General features: G+C 40.0%; 1 protein-coding gene across 2 annotated transcripts in view; it reads left to right on the top strand.

The window, feature by feature from the left end:
• The first annotated feature begins 14,336 nt into the window (after window positions 1–14,336).
• Rbp2 (retinol binding protein 2) overlaps window positions 14,337–27,179 on the top strand; it is a 23,967-nt gene continuing 11,124 nt past the window's right edge. Inside the window, exons 1-2 of one of the 2 annotated variants that reach the window (XM_063249083.1) lie at window positions 14,337–14,476; window positions 17,240–17,351. In XM_063249083.1, the coding sequence (XP_063105153.1) occupies window positions 17,279–17,351 (73 nt within the window). In that variant the 5' untranslated portion in view covers window positions 14,337–14,476; window positions 17,240–17,278. Of the gene's footprint in view, window positions 14,477–17,227; window positions 17,352–27,179 lie in introns of both variants that reach the window. The other variant, XM_023560171.2, reaches the window with a different exon arrangement.

Genomic DNA, 27,179 nt, shown 5'->3' with positions numbered 1-27,179 from the left:
AGAATATAAAGTAAAAATGGCCTTTATTCTAAGAACATGGAGAGAATCCCATGACCACCAGGACCTGGATTTTTCTGCTGGAAATGTGGGGTGGTGCTTAGGGCAGCATTGCTGATGTGTGGGCAGCTGATTAGGACTCTTTTGGCACCACAGGTAAGTTGTCATAGGGAAGGGGGGAAGTGACCTCAAGGTAAACATCCCTTGGTCCCGCCTCCCACTGCAGTAATATTGTATCTAGGGCAAAATCCTTTCAATGAATACTTGCAACCATATAATCAATCACAAGCTCTTTGAAGTCATCACTAAGTATGAAGTGGTCTGAAAAACAACAAGAACAACAAGAACAACAAAAAGAAAACCCAAAAATTTCTGTTTGTGGAAAAACGAAAGCATACATGTTTGTGTGTCACAACTGTTTCCAACACACTTGCAAACACACATGGTCTTTATAACTTTTAACTGCAGAAGTTAGGTTTTATTTCAGAGAGAAACTGAGCAACTAATTAAGAACTTCATGTTGGACTGAAGCACTTTAGTAGATTAATGAAGCTTGTAGTACAACTTCTTACAGTCACATGTATCCCTGTGTGTAGAAATGAGGACTTTCATTAGTGTGAATCACTGCTACAGCTTCTCCTATGACACACAAAAATAAATACATTTATCTTTAATAATCAATGTGTCTGTATTCTAGTCTATTTGGAAAGCACCTAGATATCCACTGGTTATACATTAAATAATTTAATTCAATATCAATTCAAGATCTTAGTTATCTAAATATTTTAGAAATTATCTTCAAGCCAACATCTTACAAAACATAATTACTATTGAAATAAAAAGTTATTCTGAATAATTGTTTAGTTTAGCTGAACATGAATTTACTCATGGAGCCCACACAGGGATGCTACCAGTTCAAATGAGCCCATCTGCCCTCTTAGAGAAACATGAGTTTAATTGCACTTGGATCACAGAAGACATCAGTCAGTCCTGAGGACATCAGTAGGTCACAGAGGACACATCAACAGGCCACTAGTGGTCCCCCAAGGACATACCAGTAGGTCAGAGAGGACATCAGCATGCCACAAGCTCACCATTTCTCTGACCCACCTCCTCAAAATCCTGCCAAAAACTACTATGAAAAAAGCCTCTTACCGTGTAATGACACCATCTCTGCTTGGCTCACACAGAGAGGACCCTCTCAGGTTTAGCGATAGACGTGCTTGGGCTGTTGCATTAGCGTCCCTCTTTCCCATGGTTTTTTGTTGTTTCATTTTTATTTTGTTTGTTTGTTTTTTGTTTTAGACAATGTCTCACTATGTAGCACAGGCCAGCCTTGAACTCACAACAATCCTTCTGCCTCAGCCTCCCAAACGCTGTGATTACAGGTGTGCACGATCACGCTGGGTGCCCATCTTTATTTTTCATAATTTTAAGAGTCATGTTAGCTTGCCTGATTAGCAAAAAAGAAGAAAAGAAAACCATAATAAATAAAATAAATTGCTTTTATTATATTTAAGAGCGATAAATTAGAAACTATAAATTTGTTTTTATTCAGCTTTCACTAGCCAACTAGTCTTGTTTGTCAAACATTTACTTTAGTTATATGAATTCAGATTCTTAAAAGATTTCTGAGTCAGATTCAGAAAAAGTAACTTTTAGCACATTAAAGAATCGGAAGTTTAATTATATTAGGAACATTATATATTGGCATTTATTTATTTTATAAAACAATTAGAAAGAGCTCTTTTAATTCAAAAGTTTGTAATTTAATCTACCTATGCCCTCCACAAATAATTCTCACATAATGAAGGATATTGCCATTTTATAATTGTAGGTAAAGAGCCTATCGCTTCTATTTTAACCACAAGTTGAATTATATAAAAGACCCAAAATATATATATGCAAAACCAAAAATTCCACCATTTCGGATATCAGAGGTGTTCTTCCTAATGCATGAAAAAGTTAACTATCTGTGTTTAAAAGGCAAATGTGAAAGTAAATAAAACAAAAACTGTTAAAACCATATTCTCTGTCATCTAACTCAATAGACAATACTGTAAATATCATTTAGCTATGTGAACAGATCATATTGCTGTTATTGCTGTCTCCAAAAGGTATAATTTATTGGCTGACAATGAACTGAAATAAAAAAAACCCAAATAATTAATTAGGAAAGGAGGAAAACCCAGATAAAATGAGCTAGTAAGTTCTACCACCATTGCAGATTCAACTCTAGAAGGCAAGGGTGGAGGACACTTGCTGAATTCCTCATAAAGTGACCCTGTGTATAGAGTTTACCTGGTTCTATCAGGAGAGTCACTTGTGTAACTCATAAGCACTCCAAAATGGTTAAAAGATAACTTTTAAAGGTAAAAAATCACAATTCTTATATAAAGTGAATGCTTTCCAAAGATTTTTAATTAACTCATTAATTATTGAGGAAACCAGTAAGTTGAAATGATTGATTCAAATGAAGACTTGCAGAGATTTACTTACTGAAAAAAGCCTGCTTACATTGCCTTGATCGGGCATCGTCTGCAAAAATCAGAGCCATTTGCATTATGATCAGATCTGCAAATTAACTTTTGTTTCCACAGAGATAGAAAATAATCCTTTTCAAAGGTAGAAAGAACCTCAGTGGGCGGAGCTACACAGACCATTCACTAATATTTTATTACAGATTTCAACGTTTCTCACAAGTTTTCACAAAAGAATAAAGTTAATATAAACCCGTAAAAGCAAAGACATTGAAAGAGAACACAAGTAGCAGATAAATGATGGGAGAGCATGAAAAAGTGGTTGGTAGTATGAATGGTAACTGAGCAAAATAAGAAAAAGAAAACTCAGGTATCACATAGAGATACAGTAATAAAAAGCAATCTCCCTTCAGCCCCTCCAGTCTTCCCCATTTACAAAAGCTTTGTAAGATAATGAGGGAAAAAAAGGAAATTATATCATGTACAGGTACAAATTCTCTGATGAATGTGATCATCATGTATATCCAAAATGTACCAATAAAATGTGATTGGAAAAACATAAAATAAAATCCACCATCCTAACACACACACACTCACACACACACACACACACACACACACACACACACACACACTCACAAATTTAAAAAAAGCAATCTAATTTACTCTCAGAAACCTGCAGTCTGAAGATAGGAGTGGTGACTGAAAACCCACTAAATGCCCATAGAAAGAACTAAAATCTCAGGTTTTCAACTCTCTCTCTCATCCAGAAAATGAACTCTTTCTACCTGACACCACCAAAAGCTGTGAATTTACTCTCTAGGAACTGAGCTTAGTGGGCTTAGTGGTTCAAGGGCACCAGACAGACGTAGGGCCTAAACAAGAAGGCTACAATGGGAACACAAAGGGCCTAATGTTTTTAAGAAAAATTGACTTATCCTATATGCTTGATTATAGTGAGAGTGATTCTATAATGTAGCTGAGACTTTGGAAAGAACTCATGAAGGAAGTGCCTTAGGTTTAAGAACACTGAATTTAAAAATCCATTTATTTTGTACCTACAAAAACCTGAGGTCTCAAGGTCAGCATGGGCAGTTCAGTGAGACCCTACTACTAAACCAAAAGAAAAAAAAAATAGATGGGAATGCAGCTCAGTGGTAGAGTGCCCCTGGATTCAATTTCAAATACCACAAAACAAACAAATAAAAGTCTGAGGCCATGGTTAACTTCAGAAAAACAAGAGTTGACAGGAATGGACATCTAATCACAGTCAATCATTCTTCTTAATTACAAATACTGAGTTTTTTTAAAAATAATAAAAACTATATATTGACTTTACCAAATATTCAAAACTTGGACTGAGAATAACTTGACCTGTGAGTATTCCACAGGAGGAACTAACATGTGCCAGAAAATTTAACTTGATAAACAACTGATGTCTTGCAATATGAGTATTATGTCACATTGAATGTCTCACAATCACAAGTGCTCTCTCTCTCTCTCTCTCTGCTGCTTTGATATATAAGTGCTTTGGACTCTGATGAAATTAATTACTCTCACAAACCAAGGTTTTACTCTATAGATAAAGTATGCCAAAAAGTGTGTACACCTTCAGGTAAAGAAAAACTATAAGTATTTTAATACTAAGTTTACTGAAACATTATGAGATTAATACAAGTTACCCTTGGCCTCTATAATTACAAGAGGTGCTAAGAGTGGTGGCCATTAGCTTCTAGACATTTATTAATGCAGCAAACTGCTTCTTAGGTTACCTTGGTCACTGAGATTGCTGCACACACATCTTTAATTTCTTTTCTAAAGGACAGCAGTATAGCAGGTTTTCTGAGATACGCAATATCTTCTAGGGTCTCCCATTTGAGGGTAATGCCATCTGTTTTAGTTACCTTTCTTGTTGCTGAGACAAACTACCTGACACTCAGAGTTAAAGGGGAAAAGGTTTATTTAGCTCATAGTTCGTAGAGGTTTAGTCCCTAATTGGCTGGCTTAAGGGCAGGGTGGCACATGACACAGGGGCAATCGTTCATGGCAGCAGAAGACAGCAAAAGCAAATGAAAGCCAGACAAGCCTCTTTCTGTCCCTTACATTATATCCAGTCTACCACGATTAGGGTGATACCAATCCAATCAGATTGGTATCGTGGGCTGATCCAGCAATCATCCACCCTTAATCCAAGAATTGCACTACAAATCAGTCATCTCTAGATTTAGGCATCTTCAAGAAAATCCTAACCCACATGATGAGGCTTTAGGGGAACATCTAGACACAAATCATAACACCAGGTGTTGCAAAAACATCATACTAATTTCCTTTTGCTGAAGTGTGCGTATGTCTTTCTGGCAGAGAAAGAGACAGCAAAACAGAAGGTACTAATAGAAGGTGTAGATGTGCCTATTGGGAGGAAGAAAAGTGCTAAATCTTTAGAATCCACTGACGAATCAAAAGAAAATGTCTAAACTTGATATAATAAAGAAAATGATACACATTTATTATTTAGAAATTAATATGGAGATTAAGTACTACAGAAATAGCTTAAAATTTTTTAAAAAATAGATGCTTCTTGGAGGCAGAAACTTGGAGCGCAGTGGTAGGATGAAAGACTGCCACTTTCTTATTAGTCTTTCAATACTCTGACTTTTGTAATAACTGTGCCTTTCTTTGACAAAATAGAAAATATCTCAGAAGTCTGATTACAAAGCTAAAAGGCAAACAAGAAAGTGAGGAAAATATTCAAACAGTTATATAGTAAGTTTAATTTCCTTAACATATTTTGGGAAGTAGGAAGAAAATGTTCAAATGGGAAGGGGAGGATGAGAGGAAGGGAAAAGTGAAAAAGAGAATAGAAGAAAAAAAAGGAAACAAAGCTTTTATAAATAAGGAAGGAAAGGGAATGGGAAAGAAAAGAAGACTCAAGATATATTATGCACAGATACAAATTTCCTATGATGAATGTGACCATCATGTATCTCAAAAATATACCAATAAAATTAATTTAAGAAAAAAATTTTAGCTGGACATGGTGTTGCACACCTGTAGACCCAGCACTCGAGAGGCTGAGGTAGGAGGATCACTGTGAGTTCAAGGTTAGCCTGTGCTACAAAGTGAGTTCAAGGCCAGCCTGAACTGCATAATGAAACCCCGCCTCAAAAGACAAAAAAAAAAAAATTAAAGCTTACACACTGACACATAGGAAAGGAACTTTTTAAAAAAAGATTCTCTAATCAATAAAAAGACTAGCAACCCAAATTAAAATGAAGAAAGGACATAAAAAGATAGCTTTCAGAAAAAGAAAAGAGGTTCACAACTATTTGAAAATATACACAATACTGGTAGTCAACAAACTCCACATTAAAACATCAAAATACATTGTTACAAACCTATCTAACTGGCAGATAGATTCAAATCACTTTGATAATATATAAGAATGTGACAAAATAAGAACTGCCATTCACTAAATCAACTCACGTTCAAAGCACTTTGACATTTTCTGTGATATGCACAAAACAGATGCACACGATGATCAGAGTAGCACTGTTTATAATTAAAAGTAATAGAAAACAACACAAATGACCTTCAGCTCGGAGCCAACTAAATTAATTATGGTACTTGTAAGCAGGGGGATGTTATATAGCAATCAGAGTGAAGAGACATCTTCTGTATTGATAAGAAAATCTGCCAAGATATTTTAAGTAAAAAAGAAAACTATGGGATCCAGATTTGCTTCTGCTAAGGTCTGAAAGTGTTCTCCAAAATTCATGCTTGGAACCTAATCTCTAATGCAACAGTATTGAGAGGTAGGACTTTTTGCTAAATGGTTAGGTCATGAGAGATCTGTCCTTATATGATGGATTAATGCCCCTTGAAAGGACTCACAGGAGTGGATTCCTGATCTCTTGCCCTTTCATCTTCTTCTATGTGAGAATGCAAGAAGAAGGCCCTGATGGCCAGATGTTGATTTTGGGCTGCTGAGCTATATTCCATCCTTATTTACTTACTGTCTGATTAAGTCACTAAACAGCCCAGTCTGGACTCAAACTTGCAAATCTTCCTACCTCAGTCTCCCAGAGTACAATGGCATATGCCACCACACCTGACTAGTTTACAGGCATATGCCACCACACCTGACTAGTTTCTATTCCATACAGATTACTCAATCTTGGCTACTCTATAATAACAGCACAGAACAAAGATAGTTGTATTTTACTTTTTGAATAGAAGACAAGAAGAAAAATGTAACTTCAAATTTAATTTTATGTGCGTAACTCTGGAAATATGCGTGAGAAATTAATATACCTTCCTGTCTGACTTTAGCAGGGGTGGAAACTGAACATAAGTGAACCAAACTTTTCATTAGATATCTTTCCATGTTGCTTGAATTTTGAACTATGCAAATATATTAGTGTGATAAAGGCAAGAGTAGATAAGTAAATAAAACTAAGGTGGTTCATATGTTCTGACTTGGAAACATTTTCACAATAAACTAGGTGAAAATGTCAAATATTCCTTTAGTCTCAAGGAAGGGAAGGTCAGTGAGGAGCAGTTTTCATGGGTAAGATTGCCAAGGACACTCCAGGAACCCTTAAAGGACAAGCAGGGACAGAACCCTTGGGAAGAGGTGGTTTAGTTTGATCCCTGCAGCTCACTATCTCCTTCTAACCATTGTCAGATGGTGGAGAAAGGCTGGGAGTGAGGCAGGAGATTAGGTAATAGCAAACTGACTGAACAAGTGGGTGTGGTCTATCAGTCACAAAAGTCAAGGACACGTGCACCAAACAGTTCCCCAGCTGTGCAATGAACCAATCAGAAAGAGCTATCTTCAATTGTTCTGTTGTGAAACTAAGAAAGTTTTTTGATAGCACAGCCTAGAGATGAGGTCAGCCTGAAGAATGAGGGATAAAAAAGACCTTCACTATTGATCTCATGACCACCACTCTCTGGATCCACTCTCACTCTGAAGAGCCTATTCTTTTCCTACCTTTAAGAAATGTAAAGCCTCACTGTCTTTTTTGTGTGTCTCATCCAATTCTTTGTTCAGAACACCAAAGACTTGGAAAGAGTCTACAGAATACCAGAATCTAGTAACCGATTGCAAAGGACCTCTTTCTGTAACTCTGTGGCCAGGGATCAATGGTTTGTGTTTTGAGGAGCAAAAGTAGAGAAGGGGCACAATTCACATTGAAAACCAAGACAAGGCCCAGTACTGTCTACTGGCCTAAATGAGACCTGAAGGAACACCTAGACCTTCCCCCTGGGGCCTCCAGGTGAAGGTAAATCTGATTACTCATCCCCAGTCTTAAACACTGAAGACGTACCTGTTGTAGCTTGGCATAATTGTCGCCATCTTGATCCATGCATTTAACTATCTATTTGCAATATTTGACTCATGAGAATGGAAAATTGCCTAGAGTAAAATACCAGAAGGAAAGCAAAATGAGCTGCACCACAAGAGAAAAATAAACCTCGTCAATAAAGAAGTGGGATACAGGTGTCAACCAAAATTAATTTAAGATTCTAGCTAAATTGTTTCCAACATGATGTCTTTTTGTGGTTCTATGTTTAAAAAGCTCTGTAACTTTCTAGTTTTAGGCCGTTCTGTGGGACTCTCAAACAGGGGGTCTGTATGAGTGGTCCTGAGCTCAGCTAATAAAATTTCAAATTTATCAATTTGGCTGCCTGGGTTCCCACGTTGTTCACAACCCGCTTCAGTACTCAGGTACCCTCAGGAATATTGTGTCTGACCTCCCATGTCTGTCCACAGGGACAGACTTCCCTGGCTTCAATGGCCTCCTGAGGGTGTCAGGTTGGGAAGTGGATGTCCACAGCAGCACAGATAGGTGCTTCTCACCAGCAGCCTAGCATTGACCCAAACAGAGGGACCTGCTTTCCCACAGCTTCCTTGACCATGCACTGCATTAGAGCAGCCATGACCATGGTCATTACTAACATCTGTTTCTGATGCCTAGCTCTCATAGGGCCAGGGCCAGCACCTGCAGAATGTAGGGTGGGGAAGGAGCCATCCAAGACTTATTCTTCCTCTTCCCTGCATCTCCAGCCATGCCCTGCTTCCCCTGCACCTGAGCATCATGCACTATCAGTATCAGTGTGCTCGTTTGCTTTGTGGCTCCCTCATGTTTTAGTGTCTGTACAGCACGGCATCAATGATTTTTATGCTTCAGTGGGTGTCAGAATCACCTGAGGAGCTAACAGGGCACATAAAGGCCTGGGCTCCCAGCCCAGAGCCTGCCTTTCATGTTTTCACACAGCTGACTGGATGACTCTGACAGGTGCAAAGTTGGAAAACCAGTGCAATAGACTGTTTCAAAGATTATCCAGGTTAATCCTCGGTAACATCTGAGAGATAAATATTGTTTTCTTTCATAAATACAGCCAGAACAGAGTTTCTGGATCCAAACTCATCATCCTTTTACTAGCTAGGTGACCCATGGGAAGGCACTTACTCTCTCTGAACCTTGTATCACCATCTTTAAAGTGAGAATTCAAAGATATCCCCTCCGTGGAAGGGCCAGGACAAGTGTTCAACAGACACAGCAGAAGGTCACAGTTGTCATTCTAATCCTGAGCCAAACCATGTACTGTAAACAAAGCACTACATAAGAAAAGTTTTTGAATGGACACGTATTCATTGATTTTAGCACATCAGGGTGTTTGATAAATGGCTGGAGACTATAAAGACCAATATCTTATTGATCAACTCACCAATGTTTTTATTTAATTTGAAGTCTTGAAAAGAAGAATTGCTGGTAGCTCACAGAGTCACTGGCAATCAAAGTCTTTCTGTCCTTCAGTGCCCATAGTGCGTAGAAATTTGTGGTTTTCTGCTGCAGAAAGATCCTTCCTAACTCGTGCTTGGGTTAGCTTGTTACAAGAAACCTCTGCACTGATTGGTCATTCCTAAAAAGTTTTTGACTAGTCTATTTCAGACTATGAATCTATAACTAAACCAGATTATTATAGGTCCACTTGGCCAATGCTTCTAAAAGTGAACTTTGTTCTAAAAGCAATTATCTTGTGTGTCTGTGTTTGTTTAAACTGATTAAGTTACCTCAACCTACTTTGTTAAAACCTGAGTAATTTTACCAGAGACTTATGATGGCATACTCCAACAAACACTATTAAATATGTTGTTGTAATATACTTACATCAGTTATAATCAAAGGGTTAAATTTTCTTTGTCTAAAACAATAAGGTTTTCTTAAAATATTAAGATACTCTTGGTTAAACTTGCAAAACTAAATTTAAAAACAAAGGTTCTATATTGTAATTAGTCTTGTGCTTTCCACTGTTAAACTTTGCTTAAATTGAGTTTTAAAAGTTCAATCAAATGTTGGCTTATAAAATCTTTTCAATAATCAGTTTATGATGACTTAAATAAACAACTATAATCTCAACTTATGACATAATTTATGTATGTGGTACCTCGGTTCATGAATAATTCATTCCATGATTATGAGGAAGATGGATGCATTCATGTTCATGTGAGGAAGATGACCAAGGTCACATCACCACCGTAGGCGGAGATCAGAAACAGAAGCATTCATGAACCAAGGTAGTACTGTATGTGTGTCTATAACAAGATATAAGTCTAAACTTTAAATGTATAGAGCTAGAACTATATAAATTTAATGCATATATTTAACTAATGTGTTTCTCATTTTCTATACACCTAGTTCTTAAACCAAAATTTGATTTTATATACACAAGGTGTATATAAAAGGGTTCTTAAACCAATATTTGACATCTCTCTTTTAAATTGTGTCCACCATTTAAAACTTGATCTATATCCATTGGCTTTATTAAACAAAACTTGTGTTATTATATAAATGAGATATGCTTGCATATTAGATAAAAGTCTATCTGTGGTGAGCAGCACTATTTCCTAAACTTATAAGAGTATCTATAGATGTCCCTTAATTCTTATCAATGTGGTTACCCCCTGTAAATGTGCCCAAAAATATCTAAATTTTGCCTTAAGAATAAGAACTAAGATCTGGGCATGGTGGCACATGCCTGTAATCCCAGCACTTGGGTGGCTGAGATAGGAGGATTGCTGTGTACTTGAGGCCAGCCTGGGCTACATGGTGAGTTCAAGGTTCAAGGCCAGCCTTAACTACACAGTGTGCCCCTGACCCAAAACTCCTCCCCTAAAGAACGAAAGTAAATACATACAAAACCTATAACCCTGACATTATCACTAAATTCACAGTGTATTAAATATATTTGTGTTTTCCAAGTATACAGGTCTTCGAACATACAACGTTGGAAAAAGAATATTATGTTAGTGACTTCATGACTGAAGCTTTTTGTGGTGGGAAAATTTTTAACAGTTGTCACGACTGTGTTAAAACAGTGTGTAACTCCAGTTGCTAAGTGACATCTCCAAGCTTTTAAGCCTTCTATGAGTTCCTTACGTAGACAGGTGGGTTCCTAGATATAAAAATCTTTAGCGCCCCTAATTTTTAGGCAAAAGTTCAGCTATTGTACAAAACTCCTTTTTCCTGCCTCCTTAAATCCATAAAAGAAGGTTAAAACAGCTATATGCCAGGAACAGGATGCTGAGAGAGGCCTAGGTTAATTACAAACAGCGAGGCAGGCTATGGCCTTGGGTTGGGCTTCACATGCAGTGTGACCTCAGATACAGCAGGTGGCTCAGAGAGCCTGACCTCAGGAGACCTAAGCAGGATGCATCTTTTTCTCTCTCCCTTTCTCTCTCCTCAAAAGTACACAGAAAAGATCTTAAAGTCATCCAGTATATCTTAAATGCTTGTAAATATTTTAATGTTTGTCCACAAAACATCAGTTTTAGGTTTTATTTTGTAAACTTGCAAGTTTATAAACTTGTAAAAACTTTTTAAACATAGATTTTTCCAAGTATAAATTAAAAAGACAAAAAGAAAAGGCCTCGGATCTGGCTTTATAATAAAGAGAAAAAGTAACAAATATCCTCTCTAACAATTTATAGCTCTTTTCTGTGATAAGGTATTCTATACTAGGTAAAAGTTTAAATATACTTTCAGAGATTTTAAAAAATTTAATGATTCTCACCTAATAGTGTCAGCATAATTGTTGTGCTAAAATGTTATGCTTTGTTCTTGATCTCAAGTTCTTAAGTTCTTCCAGTAACACTTTATAACTGTTATCTGATACTAATCTATAAAAATTTGACTTCTAATGTAACTGAGGTCATTGTAATAGCTAAACCTACTGCTCTCACTTCAATACTGATCTACCCGACCTGCTGGATATTCAGCAATTCAGGCCCCAAGACCAAAATGAAAAACAACTAAATAGCTAACTGGACTGCGAGGACAGCCAATATTTTGACATTGGTTCTCTGAGGTCAACAAGGACTGAGGAATGAATAAACTTCTCTTCGAGATCCTACAACTCTGTAAGTCACCCAGCTCTGGGGGACAGAAATCAACTGATGCACACTGAGCTAAAAAGACAATCACCAGGAAAAAAGCTATAGAGTCAAGCAAGACCATGAGTCATCCTAGCTGATGACACTGACCAAGGAGCTAAGAGACTGTACATGGTCACAAAAGTAACCCCTACGGAGCCTTAACTGATTTTAATACATAACATAAGGTTAATTTTGATTAAAACAAGTCTTACTTTAACTTTGTCTTAAACACCTAGAAGAAAGATAGAAACAAAAAGATATTTAGAATCCAGGGTAAATTTACAAAGGGAATTCAAATCCTATGTACTGGTCTCTGCTGACAGTTTCCAGCTGCACATATAACTTGTCACTTTTGGGATTCATTGACACCACAGAGCCACAATAACAGGTATAAAAGTTCTACAAAAATCTTTAAATTCCTTAGTTAAAACTGTCCTTCAAAACCACAGGGCTCTCACTCAGTATGTTCATGGCTAGAAAACTTACATGATTATAAATAAAACATCATGTTTAAATAAGTCACATCAAATAAAAAGATTTTGAATGATAACAATACACAATATATTAACCATTCTAAATCTCCTATTATTTTGTTTTGAAATTCTGTATCATCACTTTTATTCTTTTTTCTTTTTAAAATAAAAAAATTTTTTAAAGATCTTAAAAATCAAACTTAGAGATAACCTCTTCACTGCAAAAAAGAGAGGCTATGACTATTCCTAAAATTAGTAAAATAAAGCAAATGTCGCTTTTATGGAATCAGTCTGGGATGGTGAGATGCGTAGCAAGGAAACCAGCTGGCTGTGCTTCTAACAGCTGCCAGAAATATCTAAGTCATAGAGATCCTAGTCAGGGATCTGGAACTGGATATTCTGGTTACCCTTCCTAGGAGGACCATTATTAATGCTTCTCGTAGCCTTGACATTTGGACCATGCTTTCTCCATCTCAGTCGAATGCATTTCTTCCCATTTAACAGCTTTAAAGCTACAAATAGTGATGTGGACAGACTTCTGACAAGTGGTCTTCTTCACCTCATTCAGGACCATTGCATAGGCCTCCCCATGGTAGACCTTGGCTGCCATCCCCAAACAACACCCTCTTTTCATCAGGAAGTAGCTCAAGAGATCACCACTTGTTGCCTGACAGCAGTCAAGGATAGCTACTGTACAGGGGGAAATTGAGGCCAGGAGATAGAAGGGAATTAGGCAGACAAGGAAGAAGCCCTGGATAGTTAACCTAAGTAAGCTGAAGGTCAGGGTTGGGCAAGTTAAAATGCAAAAGGCCTAATTAGATCACTGGGTGAACTAGAAAGTACCTTGGTGGATTAAAATAAACAAGACAACCTGCTTTCCAGATGCTAAAGGACCTGGGACACAAGGCAGCCACGCTGTGTTCCATCACATACGCCTGTACCAAAGAGGTATAAAAGACGTGGCCTTATATTGCTATGGGTTTCTGCCTTTCAGAACACTGACAAGAGGGGAGTCTTTTCTTCCTCTTCTTCCCTATACATACTCACCTGGTCCATCCCCATTAGTTGCTGGCTGTTGGATTCTGCTAAGAGTTTTGGATTTTGCTCTTTTTAATTCTCAATGAGATTCAGAGGATGAATGTGAGAGCCAAAGAAGGAAAGTATCCAGGGGCTACACTGCAAAAAATTAATAACATCTAGGTTCAAAATGGGGCCTAACTCCAAAACACTTTGTCTGTTTCTCTTGATTAATTTCCTCTTCCATCTCTCTTGCTCTAAAACAGTAACTCCCAAGTTATGGTCCTGGAGCTGCAGAAGCAGCAAGTGGGAACTTAGTGAAAATGCAAATTTTGGGAGCCCACCCCAGATGCACTAACTCAGAAACTTCTGGAGTGGCTCCCTCCGGATGAATCCAGTGCTCTCTAGAGCTTGGGAATCTCTGCTCCAGAGGGGACACTCACCTTTCAAGGTAAAACTTACACTTACATTAATACCAAATGTCTCATCAGTTAGCAATTCAGTCTCCTGAGCACGTTTATTCAGGTTGCCTAGCTAATTTCTCATGCGGGCATCATACAGGGTTTTCATTTGAGTTGTCACTAAGCCTTTGCCACATAAACAATCAGCACTTATTTTGTTATATTCATTAAGTATAATTTGCATACAATAAAAAGGCACAAATCTGACACTCAGAGTTTGAGTTTTGATTATTATCATCCAACTACCACCCCAGGCTATGGAACATGTCCATCTATTCTCTAAGAAATTTCCCTTGTGCCCATTCCCAGCCTATCTCTACCTACTACCTCAATACCCATGTCATGGTTTATGTGGGTGACCCCCAGGCCTCATATGTTTGCTTGTGCATTTGTGATTGGCTCATTGTCTAGCCTTCAGATTGGTGGTGTGAGTGCTACACCCACCTAGGGGTGGAGCCAGCATACAACCCGTAAGAGCTGGAAGAAGATGTGCCTCTCTGTCTTGTTGGTTTCTGCCTTGCTGTTTTGCAGCTGCCATGAACTGTGGCCCCGTCATATCACTCTGCCTTGAAGCCAACTGAGTACAGACTGAAACCTCCAAAAACTGTAAGAAATAAACCTTTCCTTTCCCAACTTTGGACATCAGGTATTTTGTCTTAGCAACTAGTAAAAAGTAACTAAGACAACCCATCAAACTCTGCTCTGCTTTGTATTCATGCAGCTTAGATTTGTAATTTTTTAGTGTCATATAAATGGAAATTTATAGTATGTAGTCTTTTATGTCAAGCTTCTTTCCCTGAGCTAAATGTCTATGAGATTCATCCATGTTATTTTGTAGAGTAAGAGAATGTTCTTTCTTATCCTTAGATAGAATTCCATGTGTGAATATATACAATTTGTTTATATATTAATTTGTGGACTGAAATCTAAGTTGCTTCCAAATTGGAGCCATTATAACAGCAACATACCAGCTTCAGAGACATCCTTATACTTGAATGATACATAGATAGAGTTAAAATTCTTGCTCAAAATTAATTTCCCAAATGATCATAAGGTAATGTTCTATTGTTGTATTCCACCAGAGTTGTTAAAAAGTTTAATTGACCTGGTGATTTACTCATTCTCTTATACATAGTTTGTGTTTTTGCTCTTTTTGGAGGATTTTACATTTTATTACTATAGTCACTAAATTTTTACCACAGTATGTTCTGCATTATATGCCTTCTGAACAACTTTCATAAATTCCCTCTTCAGCAGTTTAATCAGTTGGTTAGCTATTGCCTTCTTAAGTTGAGCAACTGTACTTTTAATTTCTGGAAATACGCTAATCATTTTGAATTGTTTTTAAGACTTTATTTTACTCCTTTGGTCAATTTTAAAGTTATTTTAGTTACTTTGAAAATAACTAATTTGCAATCTGTTTTTGATCATTTTATTAACTAAGACACTTGGAAATCTAGTTTATATGTTTTCACTGATATTTGCTCTGTTGGATTACTTTCAGACATATTTATAATTTTGTATTGTAATATATGTTTGACATGGCTTTATAACAGACAATTCTCTTATAAGGGTTGGCCTGGTTTGAAGGTGTATCTTTCCAGACAATTTTTATATTTACCTTTTCTAGATTAGCTTAAGATGTTAAAAGCTCATCATTTTGTTTTAGAATGAGTCCTTGGTTAGCCTAGAAGTATAAATTCAAATCTCAAACCAGAGTCAAAGCAGAACAGAATACTTGTTTATAATCTACAAAGATTGTAAGCTAAATACATAAGCTTTTTTTCATGTCTCTGAGCATATTTTAACTAGTTTACCTTCTCAAAAAAAAGTAACTCCTTTAGAGTTTTGTTTTATGTGAGCATACATATATTAACTTCTTGCCTTGAGCTAGGATCAATGTCTGTTAAAACCCAAGCCCCTCGCTTTTTTTAGTTAGTAACACCATTCTTGTCCCCAAGTCCCTTCCCCTGCCAGGCCAGCTTTTCTTTATGCTCTAGCAGAGGCAGCGGACTGGGGATGGGAAGGATGTGTGGATGCCTTTACATCTGAGTCTGGAGAGGAAGACCTCCTTCTCCATCCCTGAAAGCTGAATGCTCAGTCTGTACAGCCTCTCACGGGACCTCAGGGATGACTCCCCGAAGTTCTCTTCCTGTGCATTTTTGCCACTTCATTCACTTTCCATTTGTGGTACTTATCCTTATTCCCCCTTCCCTGTATCCCACACTGACCTTTTGCCAACAACTGGGTCATTTCTCACTCAGTGACTCTGGTATACTAGCTGAAATATAAATGTGTTATTTGATACCCTCCAACCACACATGCAGAGCCAATTAATTAGATTTTACAATACAAGACCATATATTACTACAGTTTCAAAGGGTCCTCATCAAAATTGGTCTCACTTTAGGGATCGTGGCACATCCAGTAGAGCCCAAATTGCCAATCCACTCTTCAGAATACAAGGGCCCCTCCTGAGACCCCACATCTCAGAATAGGATGTCAGAGCTATAAACCAACTCATCTTCTTGTCCACAGGATAACCAATTTGGAGACTAAATTTTTAGTCCAAATGTCAGTTAATGCCCCCACTTGGGCTCAGGCAATCCTTAATTTGCTTCTAGGGTCCTGAAGAAGAGTTTGACTGCCTTTCTATCTCCCTCTGGTCTCCTGCTGGGTCCAGCTCACTGTCAGTAGACTTATGTTCCCAGAACATGCTCTTCTCCTGGAATCCTGTTGCTTGGGAGCCCATGAACACCTTTCAGAGAAGCAAGGGAGAGTCAGGCTCCCAAGTCAGGCTCTAGTCCTCTTTCCAAGATGCCTTAGCACATTCTGGAGAGGAAGGCTCTGCAGCCAGACAGACCTGGCTCTGAATCCTGACTCAGTCACTTGCTAAACATTACTCACAGAGTTCTCATAATTTAAAACTAGGTGAAGTATAAACCTTGCAGAGTACAAAAGTGCTCTGCAGATGTATGTTTATAACTTCTCAGCTTCCCCAGCGCAGTGAGAAGTGCTGGTTACATGTCTTGCAGAAGTGCTGCCTACTCGAAGTACATGTGGGTGGACAATGGGTGTTTGCTTCCCTAAGGAACAGGATGCAGTGTTCTGGATCTTGTATTAGCCAGCCCGTGGTGAGCTGCTTTGAATCTCTGTGTATGGCCAAGGTCACTGGGACACATCCCTGACCACACCAGGATTTTGTGCCTGCCTGGCCCATATACTGCTGAACTTTGTAGAGAAAAGTTCCTTTGGATTATGCTTGTGACCTTTGTCTCTTACTCTATCTTATCTTGTTTTCAAATGCATAAACCTGGTAACTCCAAGCTATAAAAGTGGCCTATTCCAATGCTTCAGCTTGCTTTTTAGCATTTACCATACACCCACACCAAACCAGAGGCTGTCACCATGACGAGAGACCAAAATGGAACCTGGGAGATGGAGAGTAATGACAACTTCGAAGGCTACATGAAGGCCCTGGGTAAGGGGATAAGGGATGGGGAAAGAAGGGGATGGTGGGAAGATGTTGTCTGGTCCTCTAGTGCCACTGTAAAGTTCAACAGACATTTATGCAAATCCTCACTCTTTTGATTACAGCAGCACACACATTTCTGAGGCTCAGTTTCCTTATTGCAAATTGGGAGTAATAACAAAAGAGATTATGTTTAGAGTGTTTTCAACACAGTCCCCATCTCAGACAAAACAGATGGTAAGCAGAGAGTATGCATATAACACACACAACAAACACACACACGGGATAGAAGTTATCTTGGGGGAATAAGACAGCCCTTTCCTGCCTTAGCCACCACTTCTTTTATGATCATTTGGTTCTAACATCAATCTACCTACGACCCTTGCTTTCTCTTTGTCAAACTTGTATGGAAAGACGGGAAAGGAACAGGTGACAGGTCTCCCAGCCTAGAGAACATCAGGGCCACAGACGGGTGGAGGAGGGTTTTGTCACATGATTCAACCACTCGCTCTTTCTCTGACTTCCATCCTGGGCTCTTGGCCAAGGACCATCTATCAGTCATGTTCTCAGTTGACAACAGGTGGGTCTCTTCAGTGCTGGCAGAAACGTGTAATCCTCTTAAACCTGTGGGCTCTACATGAAAGCAGAAGGGGTGTACGTGCAAAGGGGAACTCATGGCAGCTTTACTGCCTGTCTTTTCTTCTCTGTAGCCCCTGCCTACCATATTTTCCAGCTTTAAATTTCTCTATATGCTTAGAGTTATCTCACTGGAACTTCCCACACAAACAGCATGAGAAAAATGGCTAGAGGGAGGTTCAGAGGCCCAATAATTTGGATATGAGGGTAGGATATCACTCCAGGAATGAAAACAATGTGTTCTTTGTGCAAGTCACTTCTCGCTGAGGAACATTTCTCCCATGACAATAAAAAAAAGGCCTGGCCAAGTGCTGTTTGGAAGTTTTGAGGTTTCAGCAATAGACTGAGCAAGCTGGACTCACCAAATACTTCAGGAAGCAACTTTGAGCATCTCACTGCTTTTGTTTAAATAATAAAAAGGCCTAGAATGGCTTTAGTATAAAATCCAGTGTCAGCTTAGTCTATGGCACACACATAACATGCGCACAGAACAAAAATTACCTTGAGGGAGTAAGGCAGCCCTCCACAACCACACCTCTTTGAAGACCATTTGGTTCGAACCTCATCCACAATGACCACTACTTTCTTTCTCTTTGTCAAACTGGACATAGTTTAAGCTCCTAAAGCCTGTAATGTCTCTCTCTTCAGGCAAGCATTGACCCCTCATAAACTTTCTCCACAAAATACTCTCTTTAAAGTCAGCCTTCTTCCTGACTCTCACACCAATTTACATCCTCAATATGGGTGAGGGGCTGAAAATCACTAATTGATTTTTATGTCTCCCCTATATAAGGTTCTGAATTGGCCTTTCTAATCCTCAGCCCAGGAAAGTTGTCTCATAGCATCAATCAAAACTTCAACACCACACTACACTGACCTCACTTTAATGAACCAACTGTTTGATCTCTTTGTAACAGGGTCTCTGCATGCAGAGGGTTAGCTGACACTTGACTAGCTGAGATGAATACCATAGGTGATGGTTTGGTTAAACAGAGGGTAGAAGTGGTTGGTGCCTGACTTCCCCAGCTGTTGATAGTCTAGTATCTCAGGCTCCTAGGTGTTTGTCACATCTCCAAGAAGCCCTGAACAGAAATTCACAGCCACATTCCTATGCCTGAAACAGGACAGGTGATTTGTCCTACCTGATCATGGGGACATCAACCAGGCATGGAACAGCAGTGATTAAAAACAGGTTTCAGAGAGATGAACCAGAGCAGACAAGGTGTGGCTTCTTTTTAACCTAATCTTCTGAAGCAGTCTAGCAAATCTGTACAGCTCCCTCCACACCCAGGCTGCAAGGCAGGCTGATTTCCAAACACTGAAACATCAATGAAGTTTGCCTTTCTTGCCCTTTTGAACAGTGACCCTTGGCATTTAGGAAGAGTATGGGTAGAGACTTGTATATCCCCAGATGTGTAAATATCACCAATAAAATACCACCCCTCAAGATCCATCGCTTCTTACACTTTAACCTCCACACCAGGGAGCTGACTTTCTCTGAGGACCCAGTTTTAGGTTCACTAGAGTGGAAGAAACCACATTGAGATGCAAGTCTGAGCAACACAGTTGTTTTGTCAGTTCAGAGACTTAACTCCGCACACTGACCTCTCCATGTGACTCAGCTGCCAGTCTCAGCAGTGATAGTAATGACAACCTTTGGGTTTGCTTTAAAATTACCTAAGTAATTAAGAGTTCAAAGAAGGAGTGCCAAAGGTTGGTCAGTGGCACTTCCTCTCCTACTTTCTTGGTCCCCTGGTGTTTCTTAATGCTCTAGGAACAGTGATGGCAAACCTTTTAGAGACCAAGTGCCAAAACTGTAACTCTAAAACCACTTATTTATTATAAAGTGCCAGCCCTGCAGTTAAACCTGAATACTGAGGTTTCAGTTTAGAAAAGCACTCATACACTTGTCTTGCACGCTGGCAGAGAGGCCCACAGCAACACATGTTCCATAGGTTCACCACCACCACTCAAGACTCTTTTCTGACACTGGGGGAAGGAGATGATGAGCTCTTACACCCTAAACAACTTTTCATGTCCTGAAGTCCTCCTACTATTGGGTCAGAGAGGGATGAGGAAGGTGGCCTTCATTTTGAAGGGGAGGCCAAGAAGGGTAGGCATAAGGAGGAGATTTCAGTAAAGTGAAGGAGCAGTGTGCATGTTGGGATGAGGAGGGAACCCAGTGGCTCTACCTGGCAGTGTGTTTGGGGGTGGGGAAGGAACCCAATAGCTCTACTTAGCAGGGGGACTCACCCAGCTCCTGCACCAGCTTCAGCAGTTGCTTGTGGAAACAGAGACTTTGCCATCTTTAACAGAACCAGGCTTGCTTTCTGTTCATAAGATCAAATTTATACAGGCAATCAAACTGGTTAAGTTATAGCTGTGCCAAAATAGTGTTCCTGTTTTCACTTACTATATAAAAAGCTTTTACAAAATGTAGTGTAGTACATCTCTCACAGCTCTGAGTTTTGGAAGGTTCATCCGGATGGTTCCCAGTGAAGGTCTCTCATTCAGTGTAACTAGACAGTGGCCAGGGATGCTTCCTCACCTTTAGACATGTGTGGCTTGTGGCTGAGACCTCAGCTGCACCTGTCAGTATCTATGTGTGGTCTCCCCACGTGGCCTATGTGTCCTCACAGAATGCTGGCTGTGTCAAAGCAAGAGAAGGCAGAAGCTGCATAACCTGTTACAACCTGGCCTCAGAAATCACCAAGAATCACTCCCACCGCACTATATTGGTCCAGGGGCTGCAAGCCCCCTTAAAACAAGAGATCCCCCTTCCTCAGTAGAAAGAATGTCAAAGTCACATTGAAAAAACAATGTGTAGAGTGAGATGCAGTCGTTTAAGAAAATAATAGTCTGCTACAGATGGACAGTGAGTGATTCTATAACTTGAACCCCAAGGGGTGAGACGCCCTGATGGCAACCCATTTAGAGCTTTCAATGATACAAACAGCTCACTGAAGCATGCATGTCATAGATTCACTACCACTGGACTAGAGTAACACAGAACCATAGTAACAAGTAGTAAAGGATGCTAGAGAAAGGTGCAGTATATGTGTCAGTAAAGGCTTCCTGAGTATTTCAGGGGGCTTTGGGGTTTTTTTGTTTTGTTTTGTTGGTGGTGGTGGTGGTGGTGTTTTTTCATACTGGGGATGGAACGCACAACCTCGCACTTGCCAGTCAGGCACTTACATCACTAAGTTAAATCCCCGGTCCTAAGGTGGAGCTCTGAAGGAAGGAGAAGAGTGTCCTGTGCAGAGTGTGAGCCAGACATGGTCCCATGGGTATGAGACTGGGAGACCAGACAAACTTGTACTGCCAGAGCTGAAGCACAAGGAGTGCGTGAAGCAAGTCTGAGAGGCAGATGGGATACCACATGTGGACTTCAGCCCTTAAGGAGGGGCTCTAGAGAGAAGTGTTGTGCTAAGAGGACAGAGGTCATCACATTCTGAGTAGTGCCTAGCCCAAACAGTTCTGGTGAATCTTTGGAAAATTCTAGTAGGAAAGAGCCTGCCATAGAGATAGCACTCAGACTGCTCCCTTCTGAGGGATTTCTGCCAAGAAGTATTTCTTGAACATCTGCAATGTGATTGGTTTTGGGTTTTGGTGTTTGTTTTGCTTGTTTGCTTATTTGTTTTTGTGATACTGGGAATTGAACCGAGGGCCTCACACATAATAGGCAAGTGTTCTACCACTGAGATACACCTCTGAGTCTCCCAAATGTCTAGGAGCTTGCAGTGAGTTTGGTTAGTGGGAAGATGAGGCAAAACGCATTAAGAATTCTGTTTTGCATATTTTGATTTCAGATGCTTGCTGTGCATCCAAGTGAAGTATTAAAATTGGCATGTTGATATAAGGTTTATTGCTCAGGGTATAGTCAGGGGTGAAGATAGAAATGATGGTTTCCATTTTATGGGATAAGGACTCTGAAGTCCAGAGAAGTAAAGGGACTTGCTTGGGATAATGTGTGGCTAAGAAATGACAGTCCAGACAGCAGCTCTGTGTATCTCTTCTAATACCCAGGCCCTCTCCATAGCACTATTCTAGGCAGGGTCCATGAATGCAATTGTGGAGAAGAAGTGAGATGTTATTCTTAAGAAGGCTTATTTGAACAGGGATGTCCAAAGTAGACAGGCGAGGCCCACAGAAATATTCCAAGAGCATCATTTAGAGTCTCTGGGCAAAAGTAAATGAAGGCATGATTAAGTGAATGTTTGATGACCCAAAAGCAAGGATGAATTTATCTCACAAAATCTGAATTCCTGCTGATGCTGACAAGCCAATTAAGTTACACATATGTGCCTTGCCAAGGTCTTTGCTTAGGCCACACAGTATCTGGTGGTACTGTCAAATGGAAAAACATGGAGAGGAGCAAACACCAGGTGCCACTATAAACCTAGCACCTTCCTATGTTCCCTCTTACATGTGCTGGCAGCACCTGCACCTCACCCCCTTACAGTGGTGAATACCAGACTGTGGGTGGGGAGGTGAGGCCAAGCATAGGGGCAGGGAGACGCCCAGAGCAACCAGTTTGGCTCTGCTGTCCAGGAGAGTAAGCATGGGAGACAAAGAGAGGCCAATCTAATTCCTCTCTAAATGTGTTCTCTAGAGGAGCAAATGGTATGGAAAAAAAGGAGAAGATTGCTCTTACACTCTGCTTCTCACAATTGCCTGAAAGTGCCAATGATTTGAGAATTAAGGAGTCCAGGTTCGAAGCCCATTGAAGCTGCACTTTAAATGGTTCTCAGATTTCATATGATGAAAACTTGAGCATCTCTGCTCTTTCATTTACAGAGAGCATCTGCCCTTTTAGCCTGCAACCTTAGCTTTTTTTCATAAGCACTTTACAAAGCATTTTAATGTTGAGTAGCATACTCATATTTCAACTTTATGACTTGTATTGTTCAAAATGCAGTTATGAAAAGTATGCTTTAATAAAATCACTTCAGTGTTTTTTTTCTGCTGCGGCAGCTATAAGCTACATATATTATTCAGAAATAGCTTGGCTTTGGACCTTTCCTTCGGAGATAGAAATTCATTGCACCTGGCTATAAATCATGCTCAGGGATGTCTTTAATCCAGCAAAGCAGATAAAACATACTGGATAACCCTAGTGTTAAAATACCACACCAGGAAAATAATTTTCTCTGCAAAGTTCAAAGAGAAAGTGTTTTTGTAATCCGTGTGTGTGTGTGTGTGTGTGTGTGTGTGTGTGTGTGTTTCTAAAGCTGCAGTTAAACTCTTTTGATTAGAAATATCCAACAATGATCTACCAGCAGAATATCTGGCCCCCTTCTCTGGAGAAGGGCAGAGGTGACATGATTAATTGACCTGTGCAAATACTAAAGGTGGCCAAGAGGCCAAACCATTTTTCAATCTGGAAGAAGGGGTGCTACATTCTATTTGCATAGAGATCCTAATAAGATTCCCCAAGCACTGGTCAGAAAGATTAACTAGGGATAGTGTGCCAGGACAAACCAGTTTTCTCAGCAATATACATTTTTAGCTGGGCTGTACTTTTCTAGAGAGCGAGGGACAAGCAATCATTTTACTAGGAGGCTTTGCTGTGAATCACAAACAGACTATTTGTAGGGAAGTTGGTGGGAGCCCTGTTTTAACTGGGTGACTGAACCACCACTCCGGGCCTCAAATTTTACATCCACAGAGTGAAACAGATTTGTTTGCTAAGAAACAATTCAGTTCTCAATTTATCTGTAATTTTTATTTCTTTTTTGTACTTTTGTCTGGAGGCCTCACTTTTTTCTTTTGGTTAATAGATGACCTTTGCCTTTCTTTTCCCTGCTCCTAATTATGACTCAAGCAGAATGATGTGGCACAGCTTGGACATCAGCACAGAGGACTAAAGCAAGAGTTACTTCTTCCAAACTGCAGGGAGAGGAAGCTGATCTAAGCAGGGCAGTGTCCCACCAGGCCCCTTAAAAAAACCCATGGGACAGACTACAGCAACAGAGTAAGGAGTAGGTCACCCACCATCCCCTCTGCTCTCTGAAGTGTCAGCTGGCTAGAGAAATACACAAACATGACCTACAGTTTTCACTCTACTGAATTCTTACCTGGTCCTTATTTGACTCAAACAAATAAGACCAAGGGCATAGGCTAGTGTTGGTGCGCACAAGTTCCTTGATACTATGTAAAGCACTTCACCATCATTTTTACTCAGTCCTCATCCCAGTAGCCCTGTAAAGTGATCATTCATTCCTTCATTTTTTCATGACAAAACTGGAACACAAAAAGGAAAGTGGCTTCTGTAAGCTCACATAACTGGGAACTCGAGGATCGATCTGCCCTTCACTCTTCTCTCTTTCATAGCAGTCCTTCGAATTTTTGGCAAACACAGAATCACTTGGAAGGCTTAACAGAACAAACTAGAACCAATCTGCAGAGCTGCTACTCAGTGGCTCCAGAGAGTGTTCCACAATGTGCCTTTTAAGATGTTCCAGGTTGCCCTTCCTGCTGTTGGCCCAGGGAGCTCACTTTGAGAGCCACCATCCTGGACTATGCTGCCTCTTTTAACCAACCTATGATATTTAGCAAGCACCTCCTATGTCCAACAAGGACAGCTGTTTCTTTGTCTTCTTAGGGGTGAGACTAGGGGGGACAGAATAATCAATTGCATGAAAAAGTCAGGGAAAGCACCAGGTTGCATGCCCTGGAAGTACTTGGCTTTCTTTCTATGGGGAATGAGGAAATCCATGTTCTAGGAGAAAGCAGGCCTCCATTCCTACTGCAGGCTCTTCAGCACAGTGAGTTACGCTTCTCTTTGAAATGTTCTGCAGGTCAATCACAACTGTAAAGACATTTTGCCCAAAGCACATTCCATACCCTAGCATGTTCAAACTGCCTTTCACAATAGCAACCTGAAAAACACAGTGTGTGCTTCCAGGGCCATTACAGAGCAGCTCCTCCTAAAGTGCTCAGTTAGCTTTCAGCTTCTACACTGAACTTATACCAAAGGAATCCAAACTCTGGGGAGTATACTCTTAGAGTTTACACTCACAAGGGCAATCTAAATCAGCACTAATGGTAGATTCCACACCTCTGCCTCTACAACAGAAGTATTGTGGACGTAGAGTTTCACTTCTCCATGGAACTTCTGAGTGTGGAAACACACTATAACTTGTCTCCTTGCAAAGGCAGCCTTAGGCTTTTAGATGCAAACTGCCTTTCCCAGGGAAAAAGTTGGGAGCAAGAAACCCCAGCCTCTCCAATCACTCCACAAGCACACAGGTCTCAGTGCACAGATATGGTTAGTTCTCTGGACTCTATGCAGCCTGAATGACAGCTGATAAGGAGGGCAAGACAGATTGCCAGAAGGCAAGGCTGAGGTTGGGCCTTGTGAGATGTGGAAAACAGGCAGGAGAGCAGCAAGAATTCAGGAAAATATAGAGGGCTCTAGGAAATGGCCTGTAAAAGCACACCTCCTAACGGACTGCGAGAACGGCAGCTTCCATTTGTAGCAGGTTACCAGCCACTCTTCACTAACATCACCAACTTCTTACAAAAACCCAACCCAGTTTGTAATAGCTCCATTGTGACTACTGCTTTCTACTGGCTCCATATGGGTCCGGTCATGGGACTAGAATGAGACAGAGATGTTACCTGACTTGCTGCACTGTCTCCCTGAGGAAAAGGAGAGAACAGGGGTTGTAGTGTGACCTGTTAGACTCTTGCTGGTTCATTCTCCACAAGCGTGCATTTATATTAACTAGAACATGGAAGACATTCTTTAGCAGCTTTTAAAAATTAAAAGAAATCCTTTTTAAACCAAAAATACTTGTGTACTCTTGTCCTATCTAAACAAGCCAGCAGTTGCCTTGATGGAGAAAAATTAAACAGGAGACAGGTCGATAATTTCAGAGTTGATGTAGCTGAAATAAACTCCCTAGAAAGGCTCTTCTTAGCCCTTTCCATATCATGTTTTGGAGACTTCCAAATAAGCTGGGTGTCTCACCCAAGGGTACTCTATGCCATGCTACACTGTGGAAATCTGTATCCTGAATCCCTCTCGGAGTTACAGAGCATCTTTCCTACATAAATGGCTCCACGATGGTCTTCAGCGCAGAAACCAGCTTTTCTTGATTTTAATTCCTCATTTTCCACAAGCCCATTTATTTGACCAGTTAACCTACTCATTAGAAATGAGCCCTGTGGCAAACACAGAGGGCAAATACTGACCTCTGTGCATGATGTTTGAGAAGCTTGGAGATGCTTGGTGCACAAAGGGCAGCAAAGAAGCATTACGTCACCTCCTGTCCTGTGGCCCGCAGACTGTGTGGCTCCACTGTGCTCATGACATTCCATGGACCATGGCTTTGAAGCCAAATGAACTCATCAGAGAATATTCAGGGAATAGAGTGTGACCGTGCTAGCACTAACTTATAATAAAGAGCCCAAGCCTAGGAAACAATTGCTTTTTGAAAGGAAAATATGGAAGAGTCCTGAAAATCGTACATGGACTCAAATAGGAAAGATTTATCCAACTAGATCCAGGGGAAATAAGTCATAAGCTACCATACAGTGAGCAGCCATACAATGCACAAATGAGAGGTGGTTTACCTGGGATCTCCCAGCACTTGTGGAGCTCAGCATGGCTCTACAAGCAGATTGTCCTGAGTTCAAGTACTACCTCTACTGCTTCATCATTGTCATATTAGCCAGTGATAGCATCTTCGAACCACTTTCTTCATTGGTAAAGTGGAGATAACACAGTATTTATCTTGTTTGACAAATGTGATAAGAAAGGCTTTGCTTCCCAAGAAAGGTTCAATCATGGGTATTTTTCCTGGCCATTTCCAAAGAGCATTGTAGTCACTACCCCAAATATTACCAAGGTTCTACATGGCATGGCCTCACTTTTACTCCAGGTAAATTTACTATGCACCCTCTAAAATTAATTCTTCTTTTTATATCTCTGGATCTCAATTTAGTCACCCAAACTCAAAACTACCATTTCCTTCTTCCTTGTTTGCTCCCTCTCCACACTCATGGCCTTGCTTTTTAGTTGCATGTGTTCACACAAGTCCTAATCTCTTTAAGCATCTACTCCCGTACCTCCCATACATGATACACAGGTACTCAAATGTGGCTTTCAAATTTCTTAAACCATAGAGAGATCTAATATCACCCGACTATGCCCAGAGATTCTAGGCTTATAGTATGAACCAGAAATCCTCACTC

Source organism: Cavia porcellus, unplaced genomic scaffold, assembly GCF_034190915.1.
Source record: "Cavia porcellus strain 051 isolate PalLab524CR breed Dunkin Hartley unplaced genomic scaffold, mCavPor4.1 scaffold_5, whole genome shotgun sequence".
NCBI lineage: Eukaryota > Metazoa > Chordata > Mammalia > Rodentia > Caviidae > Cavia > Cavia porcellus.
This window is presented reverse-complemented; position numbering and strand designations above follow the sequence as displayed.